Below are 19,742 nucleotides of genomic sequence, written 5' to 3'. Positions count from 1 at the left end.
ACACAAGGTCTCTCCCTCCCCCACTCTCCCTCTTTCTCTCCCTCTCTCACTTGATACTTCATGTAGATCTAAACGAACTGTCCACGACTTGATCCAAAGCAGAAATGGAGGCTGCCTTTAGCTTCGTAAATAACGTGAATCGCATTTCTGCTCGTTATTTACCGCTCTATTTGCTCAATTTTAGATATCTCCACAAAACATGTCCGCGAAATAGCAATCTGATTGCCAACAAACGTCCGAAGCACAGATTGCAGCTCGTTCAATCACAAAATTGTGTAGGTAAGGTGGATGAGTACTCATTTGCACGTGTTTGGGGTTTTTCCTTCCCCCTTTCCGTCATCGGTTTACTAATCGACAAATTGATGATGAGATGAGTAAGCTTACAGTATAATTCGAGCCTCATTTAGTGAATAAGAGAATAGCAAAGGTACTACAAAGTTTTAAACATGCAATTTCGAGATTGTGGCATGGGTATCACTTCAGATGCAGGATATTGAATTTAGAGCAATCATCAAAATTTTTTTTTCCAGAATAACAATTTAGCCATCATTAAATCAGAGGGAAACTAGTAAAAATTCTCTAAGAATAGTGACCATAAAAAAGTAGAAATTTTGGCGTTTTTACTCATTTCAAGTATTTCTTACCTTTTAACTCCTATGAGTGACCAAGACAGAATTTTCCTAACAATGTCAGTCCAACATTAAGCAATAAGTAATGAAAGAAAAGAAACATGTCAATAGGGGATTGATGATTGATTCAAGAACAATTTCTCTTGGCTAACATTAAAATTGTATGGCAAACAGAAGGGAGATTTACTTATGAGATGTGAGAATGAAAGGGGGTAATGTAATATATTCCAAACCAAAAAAGGAATGCAAGAGTCAATGACCTTGAAAATCGTGATTGACACAATAATTTTTTCAATGAAATGAATTGCTCAGGCCTCTAGAGCCTTAGGATGTTCTGCAAATTCTGCTGGTCAAACAAATTTGTTTAGATGAAGGTTGCTCAAGAACTCTGCTTTTTAATTAATGGTTTTAGGCTAGTGATTTTTTATGATATGGTCAATCACTCTAAACTCTTTGATCTTTTATTTCATATTTTTTATGTGCAAATTTCAAACTATTCTAATCTGGTAATAATGAAAAATATGTAGAGAATAAAGATCAAAGAAAACCTGTTTGAAAACCTGTAGGCCAAGGAAAAGTTTGAACAACAACATATAAAATAATATAGATAACTGTATTTCTCTGGAAGTAAGAGCTAACAATCCAGAGAGACTTTTTTTATCAGACAGGTATTTGGTGGATAAACCAATGTTATACTTCCCTATGTCTAATAATTTAGATGTTACTTAAGAACCCTTAATATTTCAAAAGAAAAGGTTTTTGCATTTGTATGCCAATAGTTATTTCCTGCAATGGTGTGTCAAAAGTGTTTGTTTTTTCTTCTGGTCCCACTACTTTTTTTTTTGTTTAGGGAAGTAGCCATGTTAGTACACATATAATTGTTCCAATATGATCTCATGCTAATATTTTTATGTCTTGGATACTAAAGAAAATTTCTGCAGCTAACATATACACTATTAAAAATGTATACAATCAACCTCACACACAAGAAAAACTTTCCCAAAAAAACATTTGTGTCACTTTCATTCCCTGAACAAATTTGCTCAAAAGACAGTAGAACACTGTATGTATTTTTTAACTTGAACACAGTTATGCCACTTTCAATTACTTGCCTTTGTTGACAGAAGCATCACCATAATTACCACAGGTCAGGAAAAAGTCGGGGAAAAATAAAATTCTTCGAAATCAGGGAAAAGTCTGAGAATTCTACTTTGAGTCGGACAATATCTTTAAAAGAAGTCAGAGGAAGTGAAACTTCAAGTAAATATGAAGTCATTCATGTTGTCTTAGCCCTCTTCATGATGAAGAATAATTTTATACACTATATCTACACAGGCAGCCATTTAGTGTCTGTTGTAAGGATAATTCCATGTACCCAGTGTTTTTCGCATAAGGGAACCTTAAGAAAAGGGAAATTTGTTATTGTTCAGTGTTTGTTATTTTTATTGTCTTTCTAGGGTTTAGAGGTCCCCATGTGAGGCTCTACCCAAAGATTTCCTGCAGAGCTTTTTCAGAAAATCCTACTGATAAAGATAATTTTTCAAAGGTGCTAAAAAACAATATCAATGTATGGTTTAGCATTTTTCATGGTATTATATAACACTATTATTTAATTCAGGTTTTGTATTATAGATTGTGAACTGAATTATGAATCATCATTACAAAATCATATTTTTTTAATCTAAGGAAGAAGATTTTGAAGAAGGTGATACTGTACATGTTATAAGGGAAAATGAAAGAATTATTGGTAAGTTGAAACTATATCATAAATAATGGATAGTAAAAATTTAGGAGTAATAATTTATTCACAGAGATAACTGAATTGTTTGGTTAAATTCTTTGTAAAACAGATGCATTATATATATTACTTGTAGTGTCATAGACCAAGAAATGTTCATGTTATGTACTAGATGGTTCTCAGCGTGCAAAAATAGTTACAAGCCTGGAAGAATATACATGTATGGGTGCTTCCATATAAGAAGACATAGTTTAGTATTGATTTGTTATCTGACTCGTTTTAGAGAAAATAAAACTAAGCATGTAAATGTTGCATTTCAGTGGTCCTTGTTGATATATGTGGTATTTCTTGATCCTTGCTAATAAAATTCAGCATGCTCTTACTTTTATTTTGAGTTACCCACATGGACCAATAGGCTGATCTGGATCTCAACCTACAAATCAACTCAAGTTAAATTTGACTCAGTTTTAAATTCTGTCATTGGTGCATTGGCTGGGTATTGTACATATGTCCAGTATTATTTATAGAACTGATTAATTTAACATGAAGAGTGATATTTGAGAAACCTTTTTTGAAAACCTGTTCCATCCATAAATGGCTGAAGATATGAAATCACTTTAAAATATCCCAAAACATCCCAGTTCAAACAAGTTTGCCACCATCGTTCAAGCTCTCTCAGAAGGAACCAGAGTTTGTTAAAAAGCAATTAAAGTCTCTAAAAGTGAAAAAATCAACAGGCATCCCAGGATTACCAGCATGACTTCAAAAGGATGGTTCAGATGCAATATCTGAGCCCCTTACCTTGCTTATGAACAGATCTTTACGTGAAGGCTATGTATCAGATGAATGGAAGCACACCCTTGTAACACCCATACATAAGGCTGGAAGTAAAAGTGATCTGTCTAACTATAGACCCATATCTGTTCTGCCTGTATTCTCCAAGATCCTTGAAAGAGGGATACACAAAATGGTTTATGACCATCTACAGCTCAACAACTTGCTGTCTCCTTCACAGTCTGGCTTTTGCCCTCTCCACAGCACTTCAACCTGCTTGACCCATGTAACTAACACCCTTTTACAGAATATCGAAAAAGGATTGTTGACTGGACTAGTATTTTTAGATCTTAGCAAGGCTTTTGACACTCAACCACTACCTTCTTTTAGATAAATTAGTGCAGTCCTTTGGTTTTTCTACCTTTGCCAGACAATGGTTTTTCTCATACTTAACCAATTGTTCTCAAAGTGTTTGTGTTAATGGGATAGTTTCAGATCCTCAAAAAGTTGATTTTGGAGTCCTCCAGGACTTTGGGGCTTTAGGGCCCCTTCTCTTTATAATGTATATTAATGACATATCCCATGTTGTTAGATATTCTAATGTTGAGCAATATGTTGATGATACGCTTCTTTACTTTCGTCTATATTAGGAATGTTGCGTAGAGCACGAAAGATCTTGCCTCAGTCATCCTGTATCATTTTGTACAACACAATGATACTCCCCCTTTTTGACTATTGCTCAGTTGTATGGGATAGTTCTGGGACTATATCTAAAGGGTATCTTGATAAGCTTAATGGGTGTACGGCTAGTATTATCTTAAATAGGGCTGTGAGTGAAACAGATATTGTTTGTATTCTTGGTTGGCCTAGCCTTCAGTCTCATAGAGACTATCTTAAATGCATGCTGGTTGTCAAATCTATGAACGGCTTAGCACCTTCCTACCTATTGAGTGATTTTACTCAAGCTAAGAAATATAATACCAGGCACTGGGATTTGATTCGTCTTCCTTTGGCCAAAAGCACTAAATATCAAGGCAGTTTTAGATATAATGGTGGGTGCACTTTTAATAATCTGCCCAAAGCAATAAGATTGCTGGAAAGCCTTAAAACTTTTAAAACTGAGTGTAAGCGGTTTTTTAAACAGATTTAATTAGTTATGTAGACTTTGTATGTATTTTCTCTAATGAGTTTTACTTTTGTCTGTCAATTTTATGCGTAACTTTGTATTGTCAAATTTTGTTTTTGCAGGGCTCTCTTTAAACTAGCTATGCTAAATGTGATGTTCATGTTTAAATATTGATTAAGTAAATAACTAAATAAACTTATTATTGCTTGTAAGCCAGTTTTTCTTTCATAAGTTTTGTAGCAGAGGCTAAAATGTTTAGTCGTTAATTGCTTGATCAAACAGAATCAAAACAAAAACTGGTTCTTCTCAGAGCAGGCACATATACAGTTTTGTGGAAAGTTTTTAGCATATGGAACTACTAAATTAAATTTAATAAAAAAAAAATTGTATGTTTTCATGTCTAGGTGAAACCCAAAGGCATGACTTTCAAGCAGAAACCAGACAGTTATTGGATATTGTAGCCAAGACACTCTATTCAGAGAAAGAGGTGTGTGTAGAGAAACAACACTCTTTTACATGAAAATTACCAACTGTTACAAATTTATTTTTAACAACTTTTACAAATCATGCTCTTCATAATTAAAATTATGGAAGAGATAATTGTACAAATGTACAAATGTACATGTATGGTACTTAAACTAATACACTGAAACCTTCCTGACACAAGATTTACACAATTTACAAAATGATATATATTTTGTTCGCTCTCTGCAATTTGATAATCTTAATAGAGGAAATGATAAATTTACCCTAGGCACATTTGGATACTGTTTACTCAAGGATTAAAATTCTAGCAATGATGTTAGGTTATAAATTATAAGTAACTTACTTTCTTAACCTGTAATAGTGTAGTTTGATTGTCCGGGTGAGTGTAGTCCTTAGAAGGACTGTTGTCAGTAGTGGTGACTGACGTTTCGACAACCTGAGCAGAAGTCATCATCAGAGTCAAGTGAAAGGTTGTTGTCAGTCGAATGTACTTAGTCCGGTTTGTGTACACTGATTGGTCAGTTTTGCTGTGATGTTATTGGCTTTAAGACTCAAGTGGCGTAGGTCAGTCGTGATTGGTCGGTTTGGATCCGTTAGTGAAGTTAGGTCATTCTGTTCGGTTCGTTTGTAATGTTAATGTTGTGGATGAGTCGTTTGTATGGTGCTGGTAGTGGTTGACACCTGTTGAGGGGAGTCTGTTCCAAGTTAGTAAACCAGCTTTCCAGGGTCAGTCATTGAAGGTAGTTGGTGCTGTAGGTTAGGCATTGCGCAGAGTCCCAGTCAATAGTGTGGTTCGTAAGTCGGTGATGTTCAGCAATGTGATTGTTGACATCGCCTTTCCTCGTCACTCATTTGTGTTCAGTCAGTCTAGTTGTGAGGTTTCTGCCAGTCTCACTGATGCAGGAGGCGTGGCGGTTGGAGCAATTGATCTTATATACTGCTCCTTGTCTGTTCCTCGGTTCGTCTCTGTCTTTGATGTTAGTCAGTAACTGATGTAGTGTGGTAATAGGTTTGTGAGTGATGCGTATATTGAATGGTTGTAGGATGTGTGAGATGTTCTCAGATATGCCCTTTATGTATGGTATAGTGGCTGTAGTCATAGTTGTGTTGTCGTTAGCTTCGGTAGTAGTAGTAGGTCTGTGAGTGTTATGTTGAATGAAGTCTTCGTTGTACAAACGACTCATACACGACATCAAACTACACTATTACATGCTACCCCCGGGTTCAAACCATTTACTGTATTTCTTAACCTGGTGGAGTGCTTTCATGTCTTGCTCTGCCTTCTGTCATTGACACAGGACAAAGATGTAACAGTGACCATTACACAAACACCTTTACCCTCCTTAAAAAAAGGCTCACACCTTACCTGAGCATCATTTGCCTATGTTCTCTTAATTGATCATAAACTATATTCATAGCAATTTTTATTCACCATAGGTTTTTATTCGTGAAATGATTTCCAATGCATCTGATGCACTGGAAAAACTGCAATACCAGTTCTTGACTGGAAAAGGTGTATTGGAAAATGAACTTCCTCTTGAAATAAACATTGCAACAGATCAAGATAAAAGAACTCTGACAATCCAGGATCATGGCATAGGAATGACAAAAGAAGAATTGTTAGATAATTTGGGTACTATTGCTAGGTCTGGATCCAAAGCTTTCCTTGAGGAACTGGGTAAACTGGGACAAGGAGATACACGGGGAAAAAGCATCATTGGACAGTTTGGTGTGGGCTTCTATTCTTCATTCATGGTGGCTGACAGAGTTGATGTGTTCACTCGTTCTTTTTCTCCTGACAGTAAAGGATTCTTATGGACTTCCAATGGGTAACAAAATATTAATGATAGACACTCCAATTTTTGCTCTCAATCAAATTCCATTTCTGTAGTCATATTTTCCCATCCATTAGATTTAACTGATATGTCAAAAATTGCATGGGACTTCAACCCTTTTAATCATTTTATCACTTATCCTATTAATCATTTTTCTCCCTTTGTTTGTCTCCATTGGACCATGTACAATGATTCAGAAGTAGTTACCTACTGCTTCACTAAGTTTATTCTGTTGATGCAAAAGGTATAATTATTGTGTATTGCACAATAATGCTGTCAAGTTAAACAGATTTTTTTAATTAAATACACCTTTCTTTTGACTATTTCTTTCTTTGGGAATTAAACAAAATCATTGTGAAATTTAAGTCATTCCCAATTGTTTCATGTATGGAAAATGTTAAAGAGTCTCTTGTAAAGAGATTAAGAATGGATGTGGCATGAAACCTTGTATATATTCATGTAAATAGGATAAAACACACCAAGCTTTTAATGAATGAGTTGCCAGTAATCAGATCCTTGTGTTTCTGCAAAGATTTCTGGGATCGCCATGGGGCAAACATTTCAACTTGCTTAAAAGAAGGATAGTAAAAGGTAGTTTTGACATCCAAGAAAACGAATTTGGTGAGATATCTGTTTTATCAGAAATGGATTTGGGTAATGTTGATGGGAGGGAAGCACAAGGTTTTTTTTTTTCCAAAACCTTGAAAAATTTAATAAAATCTAGCTATATCTAGCAAGTGTTATGGTGAAATTGACATTTTGTAATGATCTACAGCGTAGAAATATTAGCTATAAATGGCCAAGAAATAACTCAGTAAAGCCTTTTCAGTTTTGTTTACATCTGTCAGTTTTATTTACAGAAGTCTACTTCTATCTTTATTCTTGGCTTGATAATACATGGTGTGCTTGAGCATTAAATATTATTATGATATGGTTTATGGTCAAGTCGCCCGGAAGTCATTTCACCTGATGTCGTGTCATCCAAAATTTTAGTCAAGTTACCCAAATTTTATTTTAACACTTGTAAACACCCAAAGTGGCACTTTTTAGAAAGTGCTGAAGGTACCAATCAATTTAAAAACCTTTTTGGTGTATTTACTTTTGTTATTAATCCTTCAATCAAACCTTTAAATTTCTCTTTAAACACAAATGTTCAAGGTCCCCAAGAACTCTAATTGAAAAACATTTTAAGGGAGACAGATGTAACCAACATAAACAGTATTTCTGTAATTCAACCTATGATAGCATAGTAGAAAAGTGTTTAACTAGCGACAACTACCCCTAACAAACTAATTGCAAAACTAGTGAGATAAATCCTAAAGTGATCCTTCAGTGAACTAACTCCTAACCAAAAAATAAACTTAACCAAATAATTGGTACGGATAGGTCCATGTGTCAAGTGGGAGAAAGCTTTTAGTGGTCTTCTTGTTGAAATTTTATCCAATGCATAATCTTCTTAAGCTAATGAAATATTTTTGCTTATCTGATCTTTTAAGTATTTGTTTGCTTGGGCAACTTGCCTTTTTTGGGGGCAAAATGACTTTGGGCAGGATGACTTTCAGGCAACTTTCACTCCATACTTCCATCTAACAACTTGCAATGTTTTCCCCTGTGGCAATCCCAAAAATCTTTGCACAAACACTAGGATCCAGTTACTGGCAACTTATTCATTAGTCCAGTTTATGTGAAAACATATGTAACAATTCGTTATTTGAGTTTTCAGGTCTGGTTCATTTGAGATTGCTGAGGCAGGGAATGTAACTCGAGGCACAAAAGTGGTCATGCATCTCAAGGATGATTTTAAAAAGTTTTCAATCAAAACAACAGTTGAAGGTTGGTGTGCTAAACTCTTCACGGTGAGCAATCTTGTTTTTAATGACATTCTTGAAAAAAGCATGAGGCGCTTATGATGTTAAAAATAGTTTTAAAATAATACAAAAAAGGTGTTTTTTGTTGTTAGTTGCAGCACAGCAGTCAAATGATATGCCAAATTTGAAATCTATGACCATGCACAAAATTCATGCACAGGATATTGTATATATCAATGCTTATCATTTCCTCTCACAGATATTATAAAAAAGTATAGCAACTTTGTGGGTTTCCCTATATATTTGGATGGCACATGCATCAATACAATTCAGGTATGTTGAAATTATTTGGTTTTTTCTTTCATTTTGTTTTAGTAACTCTATTTTTTCGTTTATGATAGTAAGGGATGTAATATGTAGAGGTAATCACATTATTTAGAATGCAATTTGAGATAAATCAGCATGAGTAGATTTTCCAAAGACTAACCATATTGCACGAGCTTGTGAGGGATGCTGATTTATCCCAAATTGCACTCGAAATCATGCAATTCCTAGTGATTAATATACCAGGAAAATATGACTAGAGCTGTTTTCCTTTTAGTTGTCTCTATTTCATGCCATGGCTCACCAGTTACACTGCTTACCTTTGCCTTGTTGCTGGAGTACGGTATTTACTCGTGTACAAGTCGAACTCGTGTATAAGTCGACCCCCATTTTTAAGTTAAAAAATCGGGTTTTTCATCATTTCTAGTCAAAGAAGTAAAATTCAGACAGATAGAAATTTCCCAAAAGTTAATCTCTCATTTCTGGGAATGTATTGAAAACACGGGGAATTAAAAAACTGCAGAGCAAAATGTAACCAAGTTCTTTGAAGTTTATCAGCAATTATTTATATCACCACGATTTAAGCACACACGAACACTTCGATTTATCGGAGAAGTATTTTACCATATTTTGTAAACCACATTGAAAATGAAATCTTCTTGCATTTTAACAAACCTTTATCTTAATGTTGAGTTTGAAAGGAGATTATTAAGTAAACCGAAGGAACACCGAATAGCTTCGAAGGATCGCGCGCAACAAGCAAGACCGCGCGAGACAACGACATTTGCCAGGTTACTAAGCTACTGGAATCATTCGAAGAAATCAAAAGTTCAGTACTGCAAACAACTGCAAAGCTGTGAGAAAAAATGTCTGTTCTACAACCCAAAGACGCAGTATAAATCAGTTCTAGTAGCTTTGTGTTAAGCCACTCAAAATATATTATTTCAAACTCTTTTTGTGGACGAAGAATGCGCTGAAAAGTGACGAAACTCGAACACAATTCGTACTGGTTTTATAATCTCGATTTTCCTTGCGGACTTCAGGCAATTGCTACGCTAATTTCTTGGGCTGCTTGGGCCAGGTCTTTGTGTATGACTCGTGTTTAAGTCGAGGGTTTTTTTTGGGCTGAGTTTTTGGTCCTAAAAGATCGACTTATACACGAGTAAATACAGTAGTCTAGCTTTTTCCTTAAGAATTTGCTGCCAACTTTTAAAACCTTTCTCAAGAATGATTGAGCGTTTGTATTCTTTCTCTGTTGGGTGTCGGTCAACAGCAGTAACCATCGCACAAAAGCTATCACACTCATAACCTTCCACATCTTTCATACCAAATGTGGAATCAAAGTCAGGGCCTCCAGCTCATACCCTCATGTCTGTCTGTAGAAGGCAGACTTCTTGCCAGTTTTTCCTTTGTTAGGTGTTTTCTCCCATGAACTCTGAATTAAAAGTCACTACTTTCTACTCACCTGTCTGCCATTTTTTTGTTGTGCTTTTGCAACTTAGTAATCAATTCAATCAATTTAATTTTTAACTTCCTGCACTCAAATTTAACTTTCTGCACTGTTTTGGATTGACTTGTTTTCAGTCAATGAGTGTGCTTAAATTTTATGTGCATGTGTACATGTATTGTTAGGTACATGTAGGTGTACATGTATCTTGAAACCTCATTTTCTGTCAGTTGCTATTAGACCCATGGTTCACTTTTAGTGCCACAGCTAAAGCTTTAATTTATTGGAAGGTGATGTTCTCACCAGATAATTGAGTAATTAAGATACAGTGAGGTGGTTCCAAGAAGCTTTTGATTAAATATAAAGGTATCACCAAGTCTCTGGCACGCTTAGTTGTAATTGTAATCACTTTTTCTTATTAATAATAAAATTTACTTCCATTTATGGTGGGTTGTGTGAGCATGAACCCATATTTCAGTAAAAGGCTATTCATACATGATGGCATTTGAATCACTTCCTAAGAGTGCTGTCATCTATGTATCCCATCCTTGAGGTAATAAAAAAGTATATTGAGTTGATTTGCTATATTTTTTCTGTTTTCTCTTCTTCAGCCTTTGTGGATGTTGGATCCAAATGCTATAAGCTCTCAAGAACATGAGGTTTGTAAAAGAAATGACATTTTACATTCACTTGATGATTTATTGTTAAATGTGTCAAATAGAATGGGCTCCCAAATTCTGATTGCAACTTCTAAATTAAATTTAGTTATGTAGCTGTCGCAGTCAGCAAAATTAGAAAACTCACTCTATCTTCATTTAGTGAAAAGAATGTAGTATATGTCTCTCTTACAGCCAGATCACATGATATGCAGTTTACTTCCCAGAATAAGTACATAAATCAAGAACAACATCAATTTGATCTCACCCATTCATGATTTGTGATCAGAGTATTGTAGATCTACAAAAATTTGCAAAAGTTTCAACTTTTTATTATGATTTTTACATTTTTACATCTTTTGCTTACAACCCCTTTTTCCTACATTACTTTCTGCAAAGGATGTTGCACATAGTCATTGCAAGCAATGAATAGTTTTATATTGTTAAGTAGTTTGTGTAAAGCACAAAATTTCTGTTTACAGGAGTTTTATCAGTTTATTGCCAAGAGTCACGATAGGCCAAGATACACGCTCCACTACAAGACAGATGCTCCTTTGAATATTCGTAGTATATTTTACATTCCGGAAACTGTTCCACAGCTGTTCACAATGGCTAATACAGAATATGGTGTATCTCTGTACAGTCGAAAGGTTCTTATTCAATCCAAGGCACAGGGGGTTTTGCCAAACTGGTTGCGGTTTGTAAAGGGAGTGGTTGATAGTGAAGATATACCACTTAACCTCAGTAGAGAACTTCTCCAAGATAGTGCTCTTATTACAAAACTCAGCCAAGTTTTACAATCTCGTATTGTCAAGTTTCTTCAGCAGCAACAAAAGAAGGACAGAGTGAAGTTTGAAAACTTTTTCAAGGATTGTGGTACTTTCTTTCGTGAGGGAATAGTGAGCAGTAACAATGAAGATGAAAAACAAGACATAGCCAAGCTTTTGTTATTTGAATCATCACAGGAAAAGGCTGGAGAGTTAACCTCACTTTCTCTATATGTATCACGCATGAAACAAACCCAGCAATATATATACTACTTGTGTGCCCCAAGGTAAGGTGATCCAATTCCATCTAAACACTGCAACCTTTTTTTACCTCTTTGTATATTGAAAACAAAACAAAAATTGACTGTAATAAAACTGCATTGATATTGGTGCCTGTATTGAGTCCCTTTGGAATGGTAAAGTGGTCTTAATGGTGCCTGTTGTAAATTTAATGCTAAGCCAAGCTCAATCAACACTTTCATCTGGTATATTTTTGTTCATAGTCTTATAGAAATAATTTTACAAGTTTATTGATTAACTTATTTGGTAATTATGGTTCTCTGCTACAGTAATCTCACTGTTACTTTTGGCATGGTCATTAGCAGTATGGGGTTTACAAAATTTTACTTCAATTAGCTTACTTTGATTTTGAAACCACTTAATTGTTAATTTAATTGGACACCATAGCAAAGTGCGATAAAGAATGTCATGCAGAGAGCTTTTCATGTAGAGTCACATCATATCACTATTTGTATTATTAGTTGTTAATAGGCATTTTTTTGTTTTCAAGCATTCATTTTTTGATTCTGTTGCTAATGAATGAAACCAGTTCATGATCATACAGGACACAAACACTTTGGAAACTTACCATGACTGATTGTAAACATTATAACAAACCTGATCCAAACTTTACGGCATCATTTCTTTACTGGATTTCCAGGCCATGATATAGATAGCATTGTCTTTGTTTGTGAGACTGCACCTCAGTGATTTTTGGAATATGTCAAATTCATTTAACATTCCATTAAAAGAGTTTGCATGTAACTTTAGTAATAAGGATGAAGTATTCAATTTTTTCATATCATAGTAGTTGTCATCATTGTTTTCCTAATTTTCAGTCGTGAGCTTGCAGAGACATCCCCATACTATGAAGCGCTTAAAAAGGATGACGTTGAGGTGGGTTTTATGATGCGTTAACATGCACATACACTTTTACTAGGTATGTTTTTTCCCAATGTATCCCACTTTTTTTCTACATAATGTAACAACCTTTTACTATGCCTGAGGAGGTGTGACCTTGTCTTGCAATGTTTTCATGGCAATACTGTAGGTCTTGCACATGGTAGAATTTTACTGATGTGGTATCTCTGCAGCAAAGCCATTATGTATATTTCTATACAACAATGCTCTTGAAATTCCCACCTTTTTATGAGTAACTAGCAAGTGTCTTTGCATTTTTCTTTTTTGTGGCTTCTCTGTTCTCATGTAATTATAAATTTTAAAAATTTGAGTTGTTGCTGTTGTTGGTTTTTTGTATGAGGTGGTATTGTATCTTATAATTAACAAAATATTTGTTAACATATATCCATTTTTGTGGTGTGGCTTGAGTATTTGGTGAGCTAACACAACACAATGACTGTTATTATGTTTTCCTGTTAGGTATTGTTTACCTATAATGAACAAGATGATGTAACTTTGCATTACCTTAGTGAATTTCATGGGAAGAAAATCATAGCTGCAGAGAATTACTTTTCAGTTGATAGAGAAGTAAAATCGTCAATATCAACTGACACAATTGATGCAGACAACACATCTGGTTTGTATTTCAACCAACTTAGTGTGACTGGCTCAATTCTGGTATCATAAAGCTCTCAGCTAATTTTCAAATGCTTCTTTCATATCATAAAGTAGAATGGATATCACACCTATAGACAATAGTTTTACACATGTATAAGTCAATTCAGACCTACATCCCACATGTGCTAAGACACAGACGATAGACAGTAGACACAGGACAGTGGATTTTGTGACACAACTGGATTAAAAAATTCAAAATTGTCACAAAATTGTTTATTGTCTGTGTTTTAATATGTTCTCCCATAGCCAAGTGTCAAATTGAGAAGTGACTTCACCAAACACACTTATCAGCTTTGCCAACAACTTTACCTTCAAGGTTCACTGCTTCAATGTAAATGGTATCAAAAATACAATTTACTAAGCTTAGTCTTTAAAAGTTGCACTGTTATGGGAAGACTGAATTAAATAGTTAACTGTTACCATAATAACATATTGCTAAATGAATGTGATTGTAGAGATTTTCAAACTCTGACATTGTGTGTGGTTGTATTCAACAAGTGTGTGGTGATTATAAATTTGATGCATGGATTTTCAAATTGAATGGAAGTTTTGATGTTCAGATATAACTTGGGTTACTAAGAATATTTGTTATTCCCCTTTAATCATAAGAGAGGCATACACTTCCGACAGTCAGTTGGGAGAGCTCTGCTTTAAAATTAGCCAATGGTTATTATCTGACTAGTTACATGGATATAATCTTTTCTCCAGATTCTCTATCAGATGAGCAATCTAAAGACTTGGCAGACTGGATCAGTATAATCTTGGGAAAGGAAAAAGTCCCTGTAGTTAAGGTTTGAATTTTTTAATGTGGCCTAAGTCATTGTTTTGAAATTATAGAAGGTGCTTTAGTAAAGCAGCCCTTAAATCAACCAAAATGACAACATTCTTAAGAGATTGTGAAAAGTGAAGAGGTCCCTGCATAAGCTTTTTTTTATAATGCTATGCGATAATAAGATTGAATTGCTTAATACCAGCTAGTAGAAGTTTAGAGCACTTTACTTAAATTGTCAAAAGGTCACTTGCTGTCACCAACCATACCAAACTTTGGGTTTGATTCTGGTCTAATAATAGGGCTTAAGAAGGCATCTTTTATGGTCTTTTTGTTTGTTTTAGGGGATTATGCTCTTTTGTTAAGAGAAAAAAAGTTTAAAGTATCAACTCTAAGCCAAACATCTCAGTGCAAAATTTGAAATTATCAGTACTGGATTAAATGAGCATTATAACACGCTTCTGTGGAGGGGTAAGGATGTTTTTGTCAAGAACAAGTACTTACTTACCTGATGATGGAGGGTAAATTTGTGTAGGCACTGCCACATAGGGCAAGGGGTTAAATTATACAACATTTTAGATTCATAACTCAAGCACTTTCACGCTATATCAGTCTTATGTAGAAGCTGAAGTAAGAATTCAACAACTGATTCACTAAATAAGTTATTAATATTAATAATTTAACACATGTCTCAACTAAAATTACACATTTGTGCATTTTAAATCATTCTGCCTCTTCATGAAAAGCTAGGTATTTTGTGCTTTTTGTTGCTTGAGCCAAAAAATAACTGTGAGTTTCAAAATTTCACCAACCCTTTTCTTCATGAGGGTGTGTCAGCATAATGTAAATGGATGGGAGAACACAATGCAGTTCCATTTTCTTTCATCCTTGATTATTTTGTTGATAAGAAGTTATCACTTTCATTCAAGGTGTTAATCAGGTGTGTTTAATGCACGGACAGGTATCCAAACATCTTAGTAAGACCAGTCATCCTGTGATGGTCACCGTGCCTGACATGGTGGCAGCTAAACATTGGCTCAAAGTTATGAGAGCACAGCAACACCAGGATATTGACAATACCAAGTACCACTTTTTTCAACCCACATTGGAGATAAATCCTAGGTGTGTAACTAAGCCAAAGTTGATACCTTTACCTGTATGTGTGCCCATATATGTGACTTCCTACACTTGATTAAAGTTGTCTTCACATCATATATGTCAAATCGTTATTCAAATGAGGTGATACAAAGTTATGATAAAGTTATGATAGTGGCACTGATTTCAAAGTGTTGACTATAAAATGCGTTTTGACGAAGCCACAAAATGTGCCAGTGATGTTGACCATGTCTATTTCCCATGAGAATTGCTCTCCAGTATATGTAATCAAATAACTTTTTTCTTCTGCCACAAGAAAGGACATTAATAAAGTTACCACCTACTGTGGTTTGAGATCCTTAATAGTTCCATTACCCCTATGAAAAAAGTCTTCAAATGGGCTAAAAATTTGACTTAGGCTGCCACCTTTTTTGATGATTTTAGCTCCCACTTACAAGCCATGGCAGAGGAAATACTTTTAAATTGAGGCATGGTTTCATTCTCTGGCTTCAACATACCATTTTTACTATAGCATCCTCCTTACATAGTGTGCTCGTTAATTACTTTGATCAAAATTTTGATTAGCACACAAAGCTGTTTGTTAGCTTATTTAAAACTGTTATTTTCAATTCTGGAAAACAATATTGAGCTAACGAAAAAAAGGGTTACTGGAAGAACGAATTACGGTCAACTCGCCGACGGACCAACTCGCCGACGCCAACTCGCCGACGTATAAAATCGAGTAGAGACGTCGGCGAGTTGGTCCTCAATCCAATACAACTTATTAGAAGTTAAACATACAGAAAAGTAAACGATATTTAGTAAAAAACACTGGTGAACATTGGTGAACATCAGACAGAAGCTTAAACATTGGTGAACATTGGTGAACATCACCAATGACTATAACAGCTTAAGACGCGAACGAGATAAATTGTGCGACAACAACGCCGTAAAGACTCATCATGTCAATCGCTCAGATTTTTTAAAGAAAACTTGGCTCTCTAGACAAGATCTTTAGTAATAAGCAATTCTTTCTGTTTGCAACAAAGTTCATAAGGATCTCAAGGCGAATAAAGCGAAGTAAACATCACCAATGACTCTAACTGCTACAGACGCGAACGAGTTATTGTGTGACAACAACACTGTAAAGACTCATCATGATAATCGGTCAGATTTTTTAAGAAAACTTGGCTTTCTAGACAAGATCTTTAGTAAAAATCAATTCTTTTTATTTGCAACAAAGTTTAAAGGGATCTGAAGGCGAATAAAGTAAAGTAAACATCGCCAATGACTATATCCGCTTTAGACGCGAACAAGTTATTGTGTGACAACAACACCGTAAAGACTCATCATGTCAATCGCTCAGATTTTTTCAAGAAAACTTGGCTTTCTAGACAAGATCTTTAGTAAAAAGCAGTTCTTTTTATTTGCAACAAAGTTTATAAGGATCTCATGTCAATCGGTCTTATTTATTTAAGTCAAGTCGCTTGGTAAAAAGTCAACGCACAAACGGTGTTGTTGTCACACAATAATTATCTCGTTCGCGTCTGAAGCGGATATAGTCATTGGCGATGTTTACTTCACTTTATTCGCCTTGATATCTTTATAAACTTTGTTGCAAATAGAAAGAATTGCTTTTTACTAAAGATCTAGAAAGCCAAGTTTTCTTTAAAAAATCTGAGCGATTGACATGATGAGTCTTTACGGTGTTGTTGTCGCACAATAACTCGTTTGCGTCTTAAGTTGTTATAGTCATTGGTGATGTTCACCAATGTTCAAGCTTCTGTTTGATGTTCACAAATGTTCACCAGTGTTTTTTTTTTACTAAATATCGTTTACTTTTCTGTATGTTTAACTTCTAATAAGTTGTATTGGATTGAGGACCAACTCGCCGACGTCTCTACTCGATTTTATACGTCGGCGAGTTGGCGTCGGCGAGTTGGTCCGTCGGCGAGTTGGTCCGTCGGCGAGTTGGTCCGTCGGCGAGTTGGTCCGTCGGCGAGTTGACTGGATACCGGAAGAACTGTTTCAAAAGGTCTCTAGCACTTGTGAGGCTTCCTATCCTTTATAATTTAAAAACAGAGGAACAAAGTAAAGATACTGATGTTTTGTATGAACATGATTTTATTGTGTTATATTGCTCAACTTATCTAGTGTCACCCATTGCTGTGATTCTCTAAAATATTTTGTCCTGCAGCCATGAATTAATCAAACAACTGCAAGAAGTTCGGTCAGTGAATTTAGATCTAGCTGTTATGGTTGTTCATCAGGTGGGTGGGGCTCTATCCTGTTATTGTGGTGTTTATTTCTGTTGTTGGTAAAAAAAATTAGCCTGCAAACAGGCCCTCATTATTAGAGTTTTGCCAGGCATCTGGCACTAATAATGAGTGCTAGACCCCTTACAGACTTCTTGTCAGCTTGCATTGCTTGTTGCTCATGCCAAAGCGCTAATACTGAGGGCCTGCTTGCAGGCTAGTCTAAAGATATTGTTGATGACTCAAAAAACTGATACGGAAAATTTGGAAAGTGAAGTGACCAGCAAGGACATAGTCTTGCTCCATATGCATGATGAAAGTAACACTACTATTTATGGTATTGTAATCAGTTGAATGTTTTCTTGCAGCTGTTGGACAATGCAATGATATCTGCAGGACTACTTGATGACCCAAGGAGCATGGTGAGCAGACTGAACTCTCTATTAGCTCAAGTGCTTGACTCAGCTCATGGAACTGCAAAACCTGAGTGACCATCCACTTTTATTACACCTGATCTGATCACAGCATAGCTGGCACATTGTCTCCAGTGTGCCAGGATCCAGAATGGGATCTGATCAGGAGAAAAACTACCCTGCAGTATGCCTAACAACCAGGAAGATATGATGCAGACAAATTGCAAAATCCTATTACAAAAATATGGTATTTAATGCTAATGAAATATATCTAGGTCAGGATTTTTTATGTATAGGTGTGTCTTAGTTAAGAGTCATGTGTTCAGTTCTTGTATCAGAGCAATGGTGATTTCATCAGGAGTTTATGAACTTCGTTGTTGCCCTCGTGATCTTTTATTAAATGTAGTATTAGTGTTAAATGTCTTTTTTTTTCTGAGAAATATTGAGAATAGATACAGAGCAAACACTGATAACCTGTTACTGAGTTGTAAAGAATAGCTCATTCATACATTTACTTAGTTGATTGGAGGACTGATATACATGTCAAATATGAGTACCTCACTTAACATCAATAAAATGTGTAATGTCAATGAATTCAATAGTTTTTGTGGAACTAAAAGTTTTAATGACAGCTGCATACTGTAGCAAAATCGGTCCTTAAGATACATTTTCGTGATTAAAGTGATTTACTTTACATGAAACTACCTGTGGTTACTTCTAGACAGTTTTGGCATTGTGCAAACAGTCCCTTACCTGTTATAAACCCAAGCTGTCTCAAAAACTTAGGGCATTTTCCTTCCTAAAAAATATTGATGTCACAAAGGATGTTCCAAAATAACACAGCACTCATAATGGTAAATTAACGGGGTGGGGTGCAAATTTGCAAGGTAATCACACGATTTTGCATGCAACTTGGAATAAATCTTCACTAGTGAATTAATGACTTTCTTGTCAATCCATTTTTTGGTAGTAATTTGCTGGATTCTCCAGCTGCTGGAGGTATTTGCACAATGTCACAATAGGTAGAATTTTTAAGCATGAATAAGATTTTTTGGCTTATTTACACAAAATTGGATGAGAAATTGTTCTAATTTACAAATAATTTACATCAAAAAAGTATTACAGAAAATAGACAGCTGACTTTTTGACAGGGTGTGCAATTTGTAATTTGCACTTGTGTCACAACTTTGTACTCATGTAACATGAAAAATGCACATGCCAATCAGCCAAGTGGCCCAATCAATATCAACCACTTTCACCACCACTAAGGGGAATGATTGTCTTTGTATATATACTTATAGAGACATACATTTGTCCATATATGTATATATATATGTATGTATATATATATATACATATATATGTTGAAGCAGAGCAGAATAAATATTATGAGAGGAAAAAAGGACGCAACTACATTTCCCGACAAGCCTGTTTCGTGAATCGCTTCACTCTTCAGGGGTTTAATTCCCTGAAGAGTGAAGCGATTCACGAAACAGGCTTGTCGGGAAATGTAGTTGCGTCCTTTTTTCCTCTCATAATATTTATATACATATACATATATATATATATATATATATATATATATATATATATATATACATACATATATATATACATACATATATAATTTTCTTTTCTTCTTCAACTCGGGAAAAGGCAAAGCTATTTTGAGAGTTCAAAAAAAAAGAAAAAATTGCAACATTTTCATAAGAAAGAGTGAGCGAAAAAAAGGCATTTTTTTAAAAAAATAACTTAAACCCGTC

The 19,742-nt window shown here is 35.1% G+C and overlaps 1 protein-coding gene across 1 annotated transcript; it reads left to right on the top strand.

Moving 5' to 3' along the window:
- The first annotated feature begins 90 nt into the window (after window positions 1-90).
- LOC131793358 (heat shock protein 75 kDa, mitochondrial) lies at window positions 91-18,680 on the top strand. The gene is made up of 15 exons (XM_059110770.2): window positions 91-279; window positions 2,087-2,175; window positions 2,316-2,376; window positions 4,672-4,754; window positions 6,191-6,582; window positions 8,312-8,421; window positions 8,656-8,729; window positions 10,779-10,826; window positions 11,306-11,877; window positions 12,709-12,766; window positions 13,250-13,406; window positions 14,156-14,238; window positions 15,178-15,338; window positions 17,509-17,581; window positions 17,935-18,680. The coding sequence occupies exons 1-15, from the start codon at window positions 105-107 to the stop codon at window positions 18,055-18,057; spliced, it is 2,259 nt and encodes a 752-aa protein (XP_058966753.2). The 5' UTR covers window positions 91-104; the 3' UTR covers window positions 18,058-18,680.
- The last annotated feature ends 1,062 nt before the right edge of the window (window positions 18,681-19,742 follow it).

The sequence above is a fragment of the Pocillopora verrucosa genome, chromosome 14 (genome assembly GCF_036669915.1).
Source record: "Pocillopora verrucosa isolate sample1 chromosome 14, ASM3666991v2, whole genome shotgun sequence".
Classification (NCBI taxonomy): domain Eukaryota; kingdom Metazoa; phylum Cnidaria; class Anthozoa; order Scleractinia; family Pocilloporidae; genus Pocillopora; species Pocillopora verrucosa.
This window is presented reverse-complemented; position numbering and strand designations above follow the sequence as displayed.

Excerpts from the sequence above, each read along its gene's own strand:
- LOC131793358 (XM_059110770.2), top strand. The coding sequence starts at position 105 with ATGGAGGCTGCCTTTAGCTTCGTAAATAACGTGAATCGCATTTCTGCT. Across the intron at positions 4,755-6,190 it reads CACTCTATTCAGAGAAAGAG|GTTTTTATTCGTGAAATGAT; the intron begins GTGTGTGTAGAG and ends TATTCACCATAG. Across the intron at positions 14,239-15,177 it reads AAAAAGTCCCTGTAGTTAAG|GTATCCAAACATCTTAGTAA; the intron begins GTTTGAATTTTT and ends ATGCACGGACAG.